The sequence below is a fragment of the Schistocerca piceifrons genome, chromosome 2 (assembly GCF_021461385.2).
Source record: "Schistocerca piceifrons isolate TAMUIC-IGC-003096 chromosome 2, iqSchPice1.1, whole genome shotgun sequence".
NCBI classification, from domain to species: Eukaryota; Metazoa; Arthropoda; class Insecta; order Orthoptera; family Acrididae; genus Schistocerca; species Schistocerca piceifrons.
This window is the reverse complement of record NC_060139.1, coordinates 612,713,992-612,730,747: the sequence shown is the minus strand read 5'-3', so window position 1 is coordinate 612,730,747 and position 16,756 is coordinate 612,713,992. Positions and strand designations below refer to the sequence as shown.

The 16,756-nt window shown below is 38.0% G+C and overlaps 1 protein-coding gene across 1 annotated transcript in view; it reads left to right on the top strand.

Moving 5' to 3' along the window:
• Positions 1–16,756, top strand: part of LOC124775505 (nucleolar pre-ribosomal-associated protein 1) — a 177,585-nt gene that overhangs the window by 74,695 nt on the left and 86,134 nt on the right. The window contains exons 7-10 of the mRNA XM_047250338.1: positions 1,931–2,092; positions 4,868–5,152; positions 6,543–6,854; positions 11,529–11,859. Of these exons, the coding sequence (XP_047106294.1) occupies positions 1,931–2,092; positions 4,868–5,152; positions 6,543–6,854; positions 11,529–11,859 (1,090 nt within the window). The remainder of the gene's footprint in view (positions 1–1,930; positions 2,093–4,867; positions 5,153–6,542; positions 6,855–11,528; positions 11,860–16,756) is intronic.

Sequence of the window (16,756 nt, the reverse complement as noted above, 5' to 3'; positions counted from 1 at the left end):
AAACATCAATTAACTCAAATGGAATACCGTTTTTCACATACATGGCTACTCCCCCACACCGCAAAGAGCTCCTAGAAAAGCTGCTAGCCATCCTGTATCCTGGTAAAGGAAGCCTCTGAATTATCTCCTTATTTAAGGAGTGTTCAGATATACTAATAATTTCAGAGTCAACATCTATAAGCAGTTCACTAACTTTATCTCTAATACCTTGTATAGTTTGATGAAATATACTAATTCCCTCATTAATCGGATACCTAAGCTTTGTCGAAAGTGGTTTCTTTGTTAGAGAGACTTCCCTTAAGCAGGAATAGCTATCAGCTGACTTCAATCTAAAAAAGGTACAGCTCTAACACCCACAACTACCGGAATTTTCCCATGAGTGATCCCACCACCCCCACCTATGCTGTCACCTATAAGCTTTGCCAACCTCCCCTTTCCATTCCTGTTGAGGTGCAGGCCATGTCTAGTGAAACCCGTCCTGCTGATAGACTCCACCGACACCACTGAAATGTGACTCATGTCTTCTGTCATCAACGCACCCCCAAGTCTCATGTTATTACGCCTGACGGCTTTATTAAGATGAGGCCGATCGTGACGCTAAAGTTGGAAACACATACACATTCACACAAACGCAATTCACTCATAGTTGTTCACTGTCTCTGGCAGTATGGCCTCAGCAGCCATAATGTGCAAGTTGTGCTTGTGTGAATGTATGTGGGTTTTCTGTTTTGGAATAAGGCCTTTTGGACAAAAGCTCAAATGTATAGCACTCTTTTTGTTGCACCTGTCTATAACTCAGTGTCTCCTCTATATGGTAAGTAGCAATCTATCCTTTTCATAAGTTTAATTAAATCCAATAAGACAGTACCAGTCCTCATGCTTACATATGCGACTGTAAACTAAATCCTTACAAGGAACAAAGTAGTAGAAATGAGACTACTTACAGCAATGAAAAGCTGTATGAAGACAGACAACAGACAGGATTAAATGAAAAAATAAGAGAACTATAAACATAAAGCATTTGAAGTGTTATGAGCGTACGGGGAAAAAATTAATGATGCACCATTACCCATAAAATCTGAAGAGTATAAATGTTAATGCAGAAGATAAGAGGATATACCATGCACTAGATGGGTAACGTCACAAATGTTAGAGGTTAAAATTGAAGATGAAGAAGAAAATAAAAGAAGAAGAAGAACAAGAACAGGAAGAAGAAATTTTGTTTTACTGTGGCAATCGAAAATAGTGGGCAGAATATGACAGTATTATGAGAACAGATCAAGAATGACAAACAGACTTATAAAAATAGATATTGTTACTAAACTATTGAATTTATATTGTTCATCAGAATGTGTGTGCACCCCCCCCCCCCCTTTCCCACACTCACACACACTCTATGTACAATGGCAAGTTGTCTGTCTTCGTACCAAGTGTCACTTCATGTCATATGTGCACAAAATTACTTCAGTAAACTTAAATATTTTTTAAAAAATGCAAGGCATTTACTACTATTCTAAAAGAAAGATATTCTTAGTAGTAGGCAGCCACATATATGTTGTTGGAATAACACTAGTAACTGTGCAACATTCAAAACAGTACGCTGTGGGGTCTATTGTGCATCTCAGGTTTGCTGAACTGAGGGGCAACAAACAGAACATTGTATTTAACATTTCACTTGAAAGAGAAAGAGCTCTCATAAAAAAAATACTAACAAAGATTCTTGGAATTTGAGATTGTTTCTGTTTCTGGAAGTACGAAACTGATCGTATGTGCCAGCGACATGTATGTCATTATTAAATATCTGCACTATTTTATATTAGTTATAATCTTTCTTCTTGATAGATTTTATTTAGAATTTGCTCAAATATAGTGAATTTATTATGAATGTGTAATTTGCTAATTTTCTCGTTGTTTTCTCGTTTATTTACAGGGGTTGGATCAGCCTTGGGACAATGTTTTTACATCAGAGTTAGTTGTAAAAATATTACAATTGTGTCCAGATTTAGTCAAAAGTACACTGGCAAACACAGAATCTTTTCTTCCACCGAGGCCGTCAATAAAATGGGAGAAAACAGTTTCTTTTGTAGAAAAGGTATTTTGTGTGCAACTGAATGGAATAAGTACCCGTAGAAAATTTCTGCATATGTACTGTTCTCTCCTTTGTCCAATAGTTGATTTTGTTGTGACATTGTGTTTATGTTCCACAGTCATTATTATTTCTATTTTGAAGCAATTGTGCAAATTTTTCCAAATGTGCACTGGAGTAATTCGTGCTGTACCAACTACTCTTCATAACTGCATGAGTAGCACAGAGAAAAAAAGTCGAGAAATTATGAAATTATCATATGAATATATGTAATTCTTTACAAATGATATTGTCTAAATAGTAATATATGATAGACTATGAAGTTTCACAGATTTAATCTTAGTAAATTAATTAAATCAGACCATTATTGTTATTTTGAGTGCTACGTCCTGTGCCAGTAGTTCCCTCACTGAGGGACTTACTGTCATTGGACACTATTTAAACCATTTATTAGGTTAGTGTTCATTGAATCCATCACCAAGTTTTGGATCCACAGTGAACAAGAGGTTTTCTTTCATTCTTTCAGAACCTTGTCATCTTTTGCCAAATTGATTGCTCTTGATAATCCTCATCATCTTAATAAGCCAGCTTTCTCCTCTTTGATCTCTGCCTGTTTAATGGCTTCAAAATAACCTCTGATTACATTAAACCAAGTTAAATAGCTGTCCCATTTTCCTTATAAAAAAGGCATCATACTTACGGAATGGATGCCTCAGATGCAGTGATAAGAAGTCTCCACGCAGTAAGCCAAAGTTTTTGCCAAGGCCTTTATTGACAAAGAGAATCTTCCTCTGTGTGACCCATAAACAAAATTTTCCATGTCATATACTGCCATTCACCAGATAATTCCATGAACATGCCTTTCAGCACCCTCCTCATGACACAGTACTACCTCATACTTGTTTAGCACAACTCGTCTTCTCCACCATAACTTTATTTCATTGCATCTTTAAATCAGAAATGTGTTGCTTAAATTTACCTCAAATCCTTATTCTCAAAGCAGTATATAATTACACCATTTCCACCCCTTAACCCCGTGCGCCCTGGGTTAGGGATGGGTCATCAAAAGATAGATATGGATATTTGATATAATTGAATACTGCCATAGTAAATATCAAGGCCATCAATTAATCAAATGAAAAATATTGGATTGTGATATAGCGGTGCCAAAAAACTAGTTTTAAAAGTCAGGCTATACATTATTTTTATGTATGAATAGAGAAATCTGATGATAATAATAATAATAATAATAATAACAATACAGATTCTAAGTTTGGAGTAATGTCTTACAATAACTGCACTTCACACTTTTACTACACTATGCACTTATATGTAAAATACTTGTGCAAATCACTTTTTGAGAGGCATTTCTCCCCCCCCCCCCCCCCCCCCCCCCATCCCCACCCCCTCCCACCCTTCTTTTGTTCACACTTCAATATCACTAATATAAACACACAACAGTCAACGAACAATGGAAATGGAAGAGGTTTCAAGAATTACATTTCAAACATTTTTCCAACCTTACATTGTATTTTTGAGTGAGATGAGGATATGAAAATGCACAATTGCCAACAGTCAAAATATCTCTAAAAAGCTAAAAGCAAAAAAACTGTAGTTAACTGTCTTATGTTGTAAGTATTACAATATTAAAAAGAAAGCAGAGATGAGTTTTCTCTATTATGAATTGATAATGGTTATAATATTATCTGAGTATGGCCACAAAATATTAATGTTACTGATATATTAGCTGGACAGATATCACGTAACGTAACTGATTCCAATACATCAATATTTTGATATATTGCTGTCTGATATACGAACCTTGCCCTGAGTAATAACTCTGTAAACAATCGAAGTTTAACACCTATCCCACGTGTTCACCTACTAATACCTACATCAGTCATGTTGCGGCCACATGATAGAGTTCATAAAGAGCGGAAGGACATGAGAGAGTAGCAGTTCAACTGCAATCTCTGTGCAGCAGTATCTGTGGACATCACAACTAACCATTTGATCATGCGGATGAATATTTGCCCATATAACTATCAACAATAATGAAGTAAATCATTTAAATTACCCACCACAAACAACAATTTTATGACTTGCGTTATTTGGATTATCCCCCGCTCCCCATTTCCTCTGTTCAAGTAAAAAATATTCCTCAGTCCTTTCTGCTCTCAACTACCTCTTGTTGCTCACTGAAACAAGGAATTCACAACTAAAACTCCTACTGTTACTGTCCTTGCCCCCCCCTAGCCCTAGCTGCGCTGCAGCTGCTGTGAATTTGCCAGCTACCCAGTCTCTACTCATATTAATTGTTTTTATTTCTCATCTTTTGCTGGCATCATTTTATTGAATTCCCTCTACTCCTTTCCTGCTGCCTCCTTCATGGAATTTTGCCCAAGAAATGTATCCCAGCTTCCAGAAACTAGCAGATGTGACAACAATCTGTTTATCATCAAAAGGTAGGTGCAGCATAGACAAACAGTTGTGGTCTAAAATCTAGTCAGAATCACCATTTACAGAAGTAACATAAGAAGTAACCAATGTAAAAATCTGACTAGAGCATTGTACCTATTCAGTACAAAGCATATGCACAGTGAATAAAAGACTGTGTGTGTGTGTGTGTGTGTGTGTGTGTGTGTGTGTGTGTGTGTGTGTGACTTTTGAGAGTTTACAGACAGCAAGGAAACACTTTTTGTAATTAATTATTTCTTAAAGTTTGTATCTCATACTTGTGCATTAAAAGAGTTTGAATCTGTTTTGTTTTATTTTAAATAGGTAGTAACATCTGTGGAGCCAGAGCATCTGAAATCATTTGCTGAATCTGCACACAAAAATGCACATGACAACCGACTGTTGAGTTTGGTGCTAACTCTTACAGTTCCTACTGTGCCACTGAGAGTTGTGGGTGAAGCTGGTGTCACTCATTCCCATTTGGCTGTCAGACATCGGACTGTATTACTGCTAGTGTCCCTTCTTTTACGTCTGAGGTATTATCAGATGAAGTTACTGCATTGGGGAGTGAGTTTATCTGCAGATGCAGTGTCAGCCTACCTTATACAGGTACAGTTCTTACTGATAAAGAACATATATCTAATTACATTAAGGCTAATATTTATTTTTCTGAGTGAGGTGGCACAGTGGTTAGCACACTGGCCTTGTATTCGATAGGCTGACAGTTAAAACCCACATCCGTCCCATCCATATTTAAGTTTTCCGTGATTTTCCTAAATCGCTCCAGGAAAATACTGGGATGGTTCCTTTGAAAGGGCACTGCTAATTTCCTTCGCCATTCTTGACACAATCCATCATGTTCTCTGGCTCTAATGACCTCAATGTCAGTGGGGTGTTAAACCCAATCTTCCTTCTTTCATTCCTTTTTGCTATTATTTATTTTCAAAATGAGTTTCTCTTGACAATTTGATACAAGTATATTTGTTTCCATTTTCTTGTCACTTCTCCAGGTGAATGTTTTACTTATCGCCATTGCAGCATTACTGATTATTTTATACTTCAATTTTGTCAACATAAATCTTTATTAAAAAATTCATTTTACTATAGCAGGCAGTGGTAAAAGTGTTTGAAGTTGACAAGTGAATATTATACAATAGTTTTCTAAAATTGGTAAACATTTTACTCTCATTATGTTTATTCTTTAATCGGATTTTTGGCAGAAAGTAAAAGCCAGTTTCAGAAAGGTTATAATGTGTACAACTAAAAAACATATTTAAAAAGGAATTGCTTTGTTGCCTTAAAGCTTTGTATTGTGATGCAAGATGCCCAGGAACATAGTGCAGAAACTATGGTTCCCGAGGGGTGGAGAGGGAGGGGTGGGGGCAGCTAACACCTACTTAAAACGGGATTCCAGAGTTGCAGGGTTTTCTCAGTACCATAGCAAATAATGAGCATCATAAAATGAATATGCATTCGTACTAGGTTATACAGGTTGTCACCAAATAATTATAGGAAAGGCGTGGGCCCAATAGTCTGTTACTCATCAGTGCCTACACTAATGGTTGATGGTGTGTAATATTAACTGATTCAGATCAGATGGATTCCTTCACAGAGAATAGTGAGTTCATAAAAAGGCATTAACTGTATAAAGGGTTAATAACATCTCACAAATTCCCAAGTAACTTAGTTAACGATATGTCTTATTCTGGATTAAATAGCTGACAGAATATGTTCTTGCGACAGGTCCAAATCATGAAGATAGTAAATCTGAGTGAGGCAAGTTGTTTAGGATTGCTAAAAGGATTTCTATTTTCTACTTTAACTGACTTAGTTGGCAGTACTAGAAATTTCACATTGTGAGGATAAGAACTGTCCAGCCATTCTGTGTCTAATTTAAAATGGTTATTTTGATCCTTAATGAATATGTGTTTCCTTCTAGTAAAATTCTTGAATTTGAGCAACAAAGAGAAATGAGTATGGGCTTCTCTTTTAATTTCAGCATCTTCCAGATGCACAATTAATTCATCAGACCTGGGGAAAACAGGATGATAGTCTTGTGGGACAAGATGATAGGAATGATGGGCCATCTTTACCGGACGCTGGTGACTATGAATGTGCTCTGCTCCAGCTGCTTCTGCTGTATCAGCAAATGTGTCCGCAGCTAATTGACATAGCTGTTATGTCACAGTGGATATGTTCATTATTGCCTAATCTGCTGGAATTACAACCCAACAAGGATTTCCCACTTATGCTGGCAAGAGCTACATTTCTTTCACTGTCCACTGACAGCTCCATTCTAAAGCCTGATTCGGTGAGTTTTATTTGATGTTACCCACTCCTTTTTTATTGATCAGTGGCTTAATTAAAGTGGAAATGGTAAGAATATGACAAATTGATGTTCAAAAGGTTTGCACTTGAAGACTTCTAAAATAAGTTTAGTTATAACACTGTACACCACTTTTTCTGCATCACTTTTTTCTGTTGCATTAGTTGCAATTCTTATTTATTTATTTATTTAAGTATTATACAGATTGAAGAATATGCCGTGAAAATTGGCAATTTGTGCCAAACCAGGACTCAGGAACACATTTCATTCTTATTTCAAGCAGTTGTCTTCACCACTAGGCTATCTGATTGTGCCACCACCCCTTGTCACTGATCTTTCAGTGCATTTAATTCATTATTGAATTAAATGTGCTGAAAGATCAGTGATGAAGGGTGGAGGCATGAGTCATTATTGAAGTAAGCTAAGCAGTACGAGATCATTATTGGACTGTGTTGTCCAGTGCTGTATTCTGTATTAAGTATTTGTCGATGTTGTGACAAAGTAGAGATTAGTGCATTACGAAACATAAGTGCCGTTAACATTAACTGCTGGATGAAGACCTCCTCCAGACTTCTCCATGCATTACTGTCTTTTGCTATACGCTTCCATGTTTTGGAATGCTGTCTTTCAGTAGATCTTTGCTTAAATCTTTTCTTAACTTTGAATCCAGCAAGAAACTTTCTTGTTCCTTCTACCATCCATTCACCTGTTCGCATGTCCTATCCACTGCCATGCCATCTTCATTATAGTCATAATTCGGTCTATTCCACAAGATTTCTGGGTTGCAGCCAGTTGACGTTGACTTCTTGTCTCAACATTTTGGGTGCAAACCAGGCAGCTGCTAGAGGTTAAACTTACTATTGGAGAATGCTGAACCACACACTTAAGTTTATACCAAAAATTCCACACCAATAGAAGCTGTGGTAGTGTGGTGAGCAACCTTATTAATTGAAATGACAGCCTTAAATTGGACAAGGCATGGGCCCTGCCATTTCTTTAATTTCTTTATGAAGACAAAATTAAATGCATAGTTTCACATCTGGTGGCAATCTTCTGCATTTGACAATCATTTCTTAACTCTGCAGGCCTACAGTTTGATAGAGGGTATGCATGCAATGACACTGACGCACTTTTCCTACCACATGCTAGATACAGCACACCTTAAAACAGAGTGCTAAATTTAACAGAGGGTGGTCATGTGGTCAAGACCTATGGGCACATGCCATCACACCAAATTTTGATATACAGGGTGCTACAAAAAGGTACGGCCAAACTTTCAGGAAACATTCCTCACACACAAATAAAGAAAAGATGTTATGTGGACATGTGTCCTGAAACACTTAATTTCCATGTTAGAGCTCATTTTAGTTTAATCAGTATGTACTGTACTTCCTCGATTCACCGCCAGTTGGCCCAATTGAAGGAAGGTAATGTTGACTTCGGTGCTTGTGTTGACATGTGACTCATTGCTCTACAGTACTAGCATCAAGCACATCGGTATGTAGCATCAACAGGTTAGTGTTCATCACGAACATGGTTTTGCAGTCTGTGCATTGTTTACAAATGCGGAGTTGGCAGATGCCCATTTGATGTATGGATTAGCACGGGACAATAGCCGTGGCGCGGTACGTTTGTATCGAGACAGATTTCCAGAACGAAGCTGTCCCGACAGGAAGACGTTCGAAGCAATTGATCGGCGTCTTAGGGAGCACGGAACATTCCAGCCTATGACTCGCAACTGGGGAAGACCTAGAACGATGAGGACACCTGCAATGGACAAGGCAATTCTTCGTGCAGTTGACGATAACCCTAATGTCAGCGTCAGAGAATTTGCTGCTGTACAAGGTAACGTTGACCACGTCACTGTATGGAAGTGCTACGGGAGAACCAGTTGTTTCCGTACCATGTACAGCGTGTGCAGGCACTATCAGCAGCTGATTGGCCTCCACGGGTACACTTCTGCGAATGGTTCATCCAACAATGTGTCAATCCTCGTTTCAGTGCAAATGTTCTCTTTACGGATGAGGCTTCATTCCAACATGATCAAATTGTAAATTTTCACAATAAACATGTGTGGGCTGACCAGAATCCGCACGCAATTGTGCAATCACATCATCAACACAGATTTTCTGTGAACGTTTGGGCAGGCATTGTTGGTGATGTCTTGATTGGGCCCCATGTTCTTCCACCTACGCTCAATGGAGCTCGTTATCATGATTTCATACGGAATACTCTACCTGTGCTGCTAGAACATATGCCTTTACAAGTACGACACAACATGTGGTTCATGCATGATGGAGCTCCTGCACATTTCAGTCGAAGTGTTCATACGCTTCTCAACAACAGATTCGGTGACCGATGGATTGGTAGATGTGGACCAATTCCATGGCCTCCATGCTCTCCTGACCTCAACACTCTTGACTTTCATTTATGGGGGCATTTGAAAGCTCTTGTCTACGCAACCCCGGTACCAAATGTAGAGACTCTTTGTGCTCGTATTGTGGACGGCTGTGATACAATACGCCATTCTCCAGGGCTGCATCAGGGATTCCATGCGACGGAGGGTGGATGCATGTATCCTCGCTAACGGAGGACATTTTGAACATTTCTTGTAACAAAGTGTTTGAAGTCACGCTGGTACGTTCTGTTGCTGTGTGTTTCCATTCCATGATTAATGTGATTTGAAGAGAAGTAATAAAATGAGCTCTAACATGGAAAGTGAGCGTTTCTGGACACATGTCCACATAACATATTTTCTTTCTTTGTGTGTGAGGAATGTTTCCTGAAAGTTTGGCCATACCTTTTTGTAACACCCTGTAAACATAGCACTTTGACTCAGGAATCTCCAGTCACAAATTTCTCCTCCTTGGTTGTCTACTGAAATGTCAAGATAACAAGTCAACATCATTTGAGTGCAATCCTGATATCTCGAGCAATGCTATTACCCAGCGAAAACTTCAAAAATCACTTAATTATGTCTTCCACTACAGTCTGTGATCTGAAAAGTATTGTTTGTTTTTCTATATCTCCTAGTAGTTCTCAGTGTGCATCTTTTGATTGCTTGTGGATAACCCACTACTTATTATTGACTTCCACCCCAAAAGTCCTTATGTCATTCCTAAAACTCAAAACTGGTGATACAGATCGAGTGTAAGACACATTGTAAGCTTAGTTCTGAAAACTAGTTTTTCTTTACCAGGCCATTCTCCTGGTTTTCATTTTTTATTATTTATTTATTTTTTGCTCCATCTAGTCATCTTTTACTGCTCTAAGTAGTAACACTGATCAAATGATTCTCTACATTAATTGTTCTTATTTTTAGTATTCTCACATTATTTTAGTTGTATCATAATTCATTCCTAGGTTACTTAAAACAGACCTGTGCTGTATCATAAGCAAGACAAGGGGATATTCCTTTGAGAATTCCCATTTTAGAGATCTGAAAATCTCTTCTTGCATTGCTTGAAATAATTTTGAGATATGGAATCTTGAAGTGAAGTCTAATGTAAGCAGTAAAAATCATTAATTAGTTATGTGCATGTTCCAAGGATTGTAATTGTGATGTCTCACTATGATGTGGAGCGAATCGGTTATTATTTGAGACACAGAGAACAATAACAGCTTAAAAAATTGGTTTTTATTTGCGACACTGACAACGATAAGTGCTTAAAGCACGTCATTGTTGATTGTGAGATTGTATCATTTATTAATGCTGCTAACATCTGTTGACCTTTAGTGAGCTAAGTTTATCTATGTTGTTGGCCCACATTGTTATGTATGAACATTCACAAAAAGTTGTCTCACCGATTTCTCTGATGTTCACGTAAACATAGGCTCGACAAGAGTGACCTGTAGGTTATTTTTCACAGCACCTTATTTGAAATACAATTACTCACACACACCCCTATCTGTTTTATTTTATTATATAGTCAGAAATTATATTGTGGAGTAGAAGTAGTTGTCAACAAGACATGGTTGAAGTTTGTGTTATTAAGTAAATTCTAACGTCTGTCAGATTCTTCGCATAACTTGGTATGTGGTCAATGACTTTCATTTCTGAATACATCACTCCTTTTTGTGTCACAGTCTGGCTGAGTGGTGGCTAGAATAACTCATTTCTCCTTCTGGTATTATATTTTTGAGTTTTATTGTTATTTTCAAATTGTGATTTATTGTTGTCATAAAGGAGCAACTGTACTATTCGACTGTTGTCAGTAAAGAGCTGTGTACAAGAGGTTCTAGAGTGGATGCCTCATATTATCCTTATTACCAGTTTCTGTGTGGTGACCATTTTTTTCCTGAAATAAGAATTTCCCCAGTATATGATGCTGTCATACATCAGTAAATAAAAATAGGAAAAGTAAGTCACCTTTTTGACATTTTCAGCTCCAAAATCTAGTATTATATGTAGTGCAAAAGCTGCAGAGCTTAGATGTTTAATAATAGCTCCAAGATGTGACTTCCAGTTCATTTTTTATCAATGTAAAGACCTGAAAATTTAAACTGTTATTTCATTTGTTGATTTTCACCCAAGTTTTTTTGCTGATAATGCGCACATGTTTTGTCCACTACAGAATTGTATATTTTGTGTTTTACCTACCAGTTCATTTGCAGGGGACCGGTTATTAATTTTCAAGAAAATTTAATTTATTTTTGCAGGAGATCTTCAGAAAAGTATCACTAGCTCTGTTCAGTTTAGTGGCCCAAGGCTCTAAACCTGCTAGGCAAGCACTTTCTGCACTGTTTGAGGCATCAGGGCAACTAGAGGGTGCACAAAGAGAGTTGCCAGTTTGGCTACACAGCTACACTACAATGGTGCCTGATAGTCAGCAAGAAGTTGCTTCCTTCATTGTGAACACAATTCAGCATCTAGCACATGACTCTGCTAGTTATCTGAAAATTTTACAAAGTGCAGAAGAAGAAGCCTCTACTTTCCAGACAGATGCCTTGCATCATGTTCCTGCTGGTTCCTTGCAGGAGCTCTTGGATGGTTAGTAGTATTGAAAACTAGTTTTATTATTGCTGAAACTCTGAACATATGTCCTCTTGTGGTGTCACTAAAAATTCACAGTATTTTGACAGTGTACTTGCTCTTCATTTTCATATGGTGTTTGAAAATCTTGTGGAATTTCAGTGATGATCCATTAAAGACCATGCAACATTTGCAGTATCAGTAAAGCCTCTGACTGCACTGCAATGTAGTTGTTAAACTAAATTATATTTTTTCAGTAACCAACCATGGTTTAGCTTGAGTTCTTGCATGAAAGTTCAGAATGTGCTAAGGCAGGCATGCAGAATTTTTACTGGCAGCGAAATACTTTTATTTCCTAATTTGCTGAATGCATTTTTCCTACATTGTCTAACTGAATCTCTTCTTCAGGATCAAGTTATCTATTATTTTCCAGTTTGCTGTGTTCATTTCATATTACATTATCTTTGACTTTTTCCCTCTGCCCCGGGTTTTGGCTTTGCATTTCTTTTCCACTGTGCCCATTTTTTTCTTTTTTTCCTATTGGAGAAGGAAAATCCATATCTTATTTTCTGAGATTGATCATCTCATCAGGCCGGTAAGACACTGGGTGACACACATTTAACAAAAACCATGTATCGACAAAAACATAACCATTACGAACTGCCATGTAAAGGACATTACCCTAAATCATCAGTATTTGAAGAAATACATTTATAGAATGACAACCTCACCTACATACATATCCATTCACTCTAAAGAAATGACATGGGGACAGAAGCATGTACAGAAGGTGGTTTTCGTATTTATTTACCTAATATCATGGTAAAAGTATTTGTAGTTGACATCAGTTTAATTGATTGCATGTCAGGTTTATCATATGTAAATTTTTTGTGCAGGTTACTGTGAAGAGTATGTATGAGGTGTGATATTGTGCTGTGCTGTATTTGTGTCTTTGATCATGAAACAGAAAGAACAGTGTGAAACTTAGTGCAGGTCAGTCCTGTCCTCGTAAGTAATACTAACCAAGCTGCGAATTATAACATTTCGTTCTTATGAACGGATGAGTGTCAATGGGATGTCGCGCCACCACTTCACAAGACACAGAATGTTGACATCCAGTCTTGTGATCAGGAAATTTTTAGCATCACCCTTCATTCTTTGTATCATTATATTGCGAATGAAAATATCTTCAAATATCAACTTTCAAACTCGAACCCTGAATTTTTTGCTGCCACACAGGTGTAAGTTAACTATTGTTGCTACATAGGAGGATGGAGGACAAGGATTAATGAAAAATGTGCCAAGGGGGTTGCAGTATTAAAGACTATGTTGAAGGAACAGTTTACACCTATAAAAATAAGACACTGTGGTGTTTCAAGGTGGAAGAATCCAAATGCCTCAGATTGTGAAGCAAATAATCAAGATGACTGCATCTGATGAGTACTGCGATCCTCAATGGGTGGTCAAGCTTGACCCTGGTCAGTTTGATGGTGGGAGTAGTGAGATTGCTGTTGATGACACGTCACTAGCACATAACCCAGAATTCTGTTTAAAAAGCCTCCATGTGCATTGGTACAAAAATGGAAATCACTTTCTGGGTCAAGTCCATTTTATATACACTGGAATTGCTACAATTGCAACAACCGTTGTAAAGATCTCGCAGAGCTATGCCACACACTCAACCAAGCTGCCACTTTCCAGTCTAACCTAAACCTTGGTTGGAGATATAAGTAACATAAGTATATAACCAAGACTGTTTTACACAGTTATATTTGTAACTACTGAAAACTTTGTAACATTTACTCCACAACTGACAACACTAATTAATCAACATCAATCAACTTCATCATTTGTCATGTTGTGCTGCACATTGGTTAGCCCTCACTAGTTTCTGTTGGAGCTTTTATAGAATATTCTGTGCTGTATTCATCGTGATAGTAGTACATGCTCTATAATGGCAAATTGTATATCATGATGTTTGTAGTTGGCAGAATTCCATTATAGATAAGAGATTTGGAGTCAAAATGAACTTCTCGTAATCTGTCACTGATTAAGGAATCCAGGTAAGGTGTAAGCTGAGCTACACACTGGCAGCTCTGTTGTCACAAGTCACTTCATCAAGCTACAGCTGTATTGAGACATTGTTTCCTTTATTGGTTCAAATGAGATATTCAATGTGGTTGGAAAGAGAGTTGTAAGTAGAATCTCATGATCACAAGCAGCTTTACGATGTGGATTTTGATTACAGTAAATCAACTAAGGAAGTTAAGTATCATACTTTGCTCCATGGTCAATTTGTAGTCAGGTTTGATTTTCTGCTATCCAGTATTGAAAAGATGGTAAGGCGGAAATGAAGTACCATTTGCAGTAACTCCTGAGGAGTAACATGTCAATAAACGAAGCACTCACAAGCCTGAAATGTATACTGTTGATTGAAAGAATGTGCACATATTCTGGAAGAGCATCAAGACATTTTGGCATAGATAAGTAACTTCGTATAAGAGAATAGGAAACAATGAAGTTTAGTGATGGTACAGCTGGATCATAAAGTAATGGTGTCTCTATGTAACAAGCCATGCAGTGGCTCCATCAAAGTTCATGTGTGATGGGGCTGCTTTCACAGGCGACCCTGCCTTTAATAGAGGTGGTATATAATACTCATAAGACTGGAATAGGATACGTTGGCTTGATACGTGGCACAGGTATTGAAGTTATGTCGTTTGCATAGTTTGGACTCATGTAGTAAGTAGTTGCAAGCAGGAGTGCTGTAAGGATGGTGAATATATCATTGAATGGGCTTGAATGGATATTTCTGGTACCTTTGGTAAATATAGTTTCTGAATGAAATTACTGTTAGCAGCACAGATGAGTGATTAAGGGGCACAGCCATCTATGACAGCAGTGTCCAACCTGCAGGCTGCATGTGGCCCAAAGCTAGGATCAGTGTGCGGCCCAAGAAGTGAACATTTAGCACATGACTGGTATGAAAAAGAAAACAATGTCGTAAGTTATCATAAACTGAATATTTTCAGTCGAAACTCCCACCCACGATTATTCCCTCTCCCACGATTATTCCCTCTCCCCCCCTATCTCTCTCTCTCTCTCTCTCTCTCTCTCTCTCTCTCTCTCTCTCTCTCTCTCTCATTTCTAGTGAAGTTCAGGATATTATGTGTGACCCAAAAATACTAATCTTCTTCCAATGTGGCCTAGTTAAGTTAAAAGGTTAGGCACCCCAGATCTATAACATACAGGGTGTACGTAAAGTCCGGGAACACTTTCAATTATTTATTGCACAAGAACTAAACATTGTACAGATGTGATACATATTGCATTTTGAAGAGAAACTTTGAAAGTTTTTTTTACAAACATTCAATATGCAAACCATGAGTGGCCCGGCAGATGTCAATATGGTAATCGCATTCTTCCCATACCTGTCCCAGCATGTCATCGTTGACTGTGGCAGTTGCTTCCCGTATTCTCTTCCAGAGCTCTGCATACACCAGATCTTTAATGTGTCCCCACAGAAAAAAGTCACATGGAGTGAGATCTGGTGATCGGGGAGGCCATTTCATGAAACAGTTGTCCCCTTCTGTACCACAGCCAATCCATCGATGCGGCAGCTCCGTGTTCAGGTACCCACGAACTTCACGATGAAAATGGGTTGGTGCCCCATCCTGCGTAAAGATGAACAGAGTGTCCGATTGCATTTAAGGCATCAACAATGCCATCCCCATTCGCATTTAGTTGTTGCAACTGTGAACAAAACTGAAAATGCTTGTCTTTATTGTCATCATTGAGCTTCTGCATTAGCTCCAATTTGAATAGTTTCATAGACAGCTTCTTTCGCAGGACTTTCCACACTGTCATTGGAGTCGTTTTGAGTTCACGGGATGCATGACACAACAATTTCTTTGGACTCTTTATGAATGTCTCTCGTACGCGCTCCACGTTCACTTCACTCACACTGGGACATCCTCTTCTCTTTGCTGGGCACAAGCAACCCATTGTAATGAATTTGTTGTGCCAGTGGTAAATGGCCTTCCTTGTTGGTGGCTTCTTACTGCACTTGGTTTTAAACATCTATTGAACAGCTGTAGCACACGTGTTTTTGTTGAACTCCAACACACAGAAAGCTTGCACTGCACCTGAACTTGCTATGTTTGCAACTAGAGCTGACTGTCAGCAAATTACCAATCTATGCTGTGGCGGTATACATGAAAAAACTTTCAGGGTTTCTCTTCAAAATGACATACGTATCATATCTGTACAATGTTTGCTTCTTGTGCAATAAATAATTGAAAGTGTTCCCAGACTTTATTTACACCCTGTATTACCATTTAATTTTTTGATTAAAAAAATATTAAAGCTAGGAAACAATTTGAATTCAATTAGAAACTTCCTGCTCATCAGTCTGGGCTTGCTCAACTTTTTTCCATGAGTGCTCATGACACAGACGTATCACTTCTGTGTAATATCAAATTTAAAAGCATCAAGGTTGTTATTTGTAAGAAATGATTTTACATTTGTACATGGAAGCGTCTGGAAGAAATCATTTTACATTTGTTCATGGAAGCATCTGGCAAAAGATCATAGTGGCCAGAGATCCAAGTAATTACTAGATTCACAGATTAAGTGAAAAGTCTACTGATGGGCTACTGTTAGATCCTTACATACTCTAGTTGCCAGCTATAATGTTACCAGTGGTCACAGTGTTGCCATATATGGGTATAAGTGTGGCCTCTGTGTTTGATAGATCTGTTTCGAAAGGTCAACTGTTGCGTCCCACATGGCACTACACTTTTGTTTGTTATCTTTATTAAGGGTGCTCTTCTGTCACAGTTGCTTTTAACGGAAAAAAATATACATTGTGTGTGTTTGTGTGTGTGTGTGTGTGTGTGTGTGTGTGTGTGTGTGA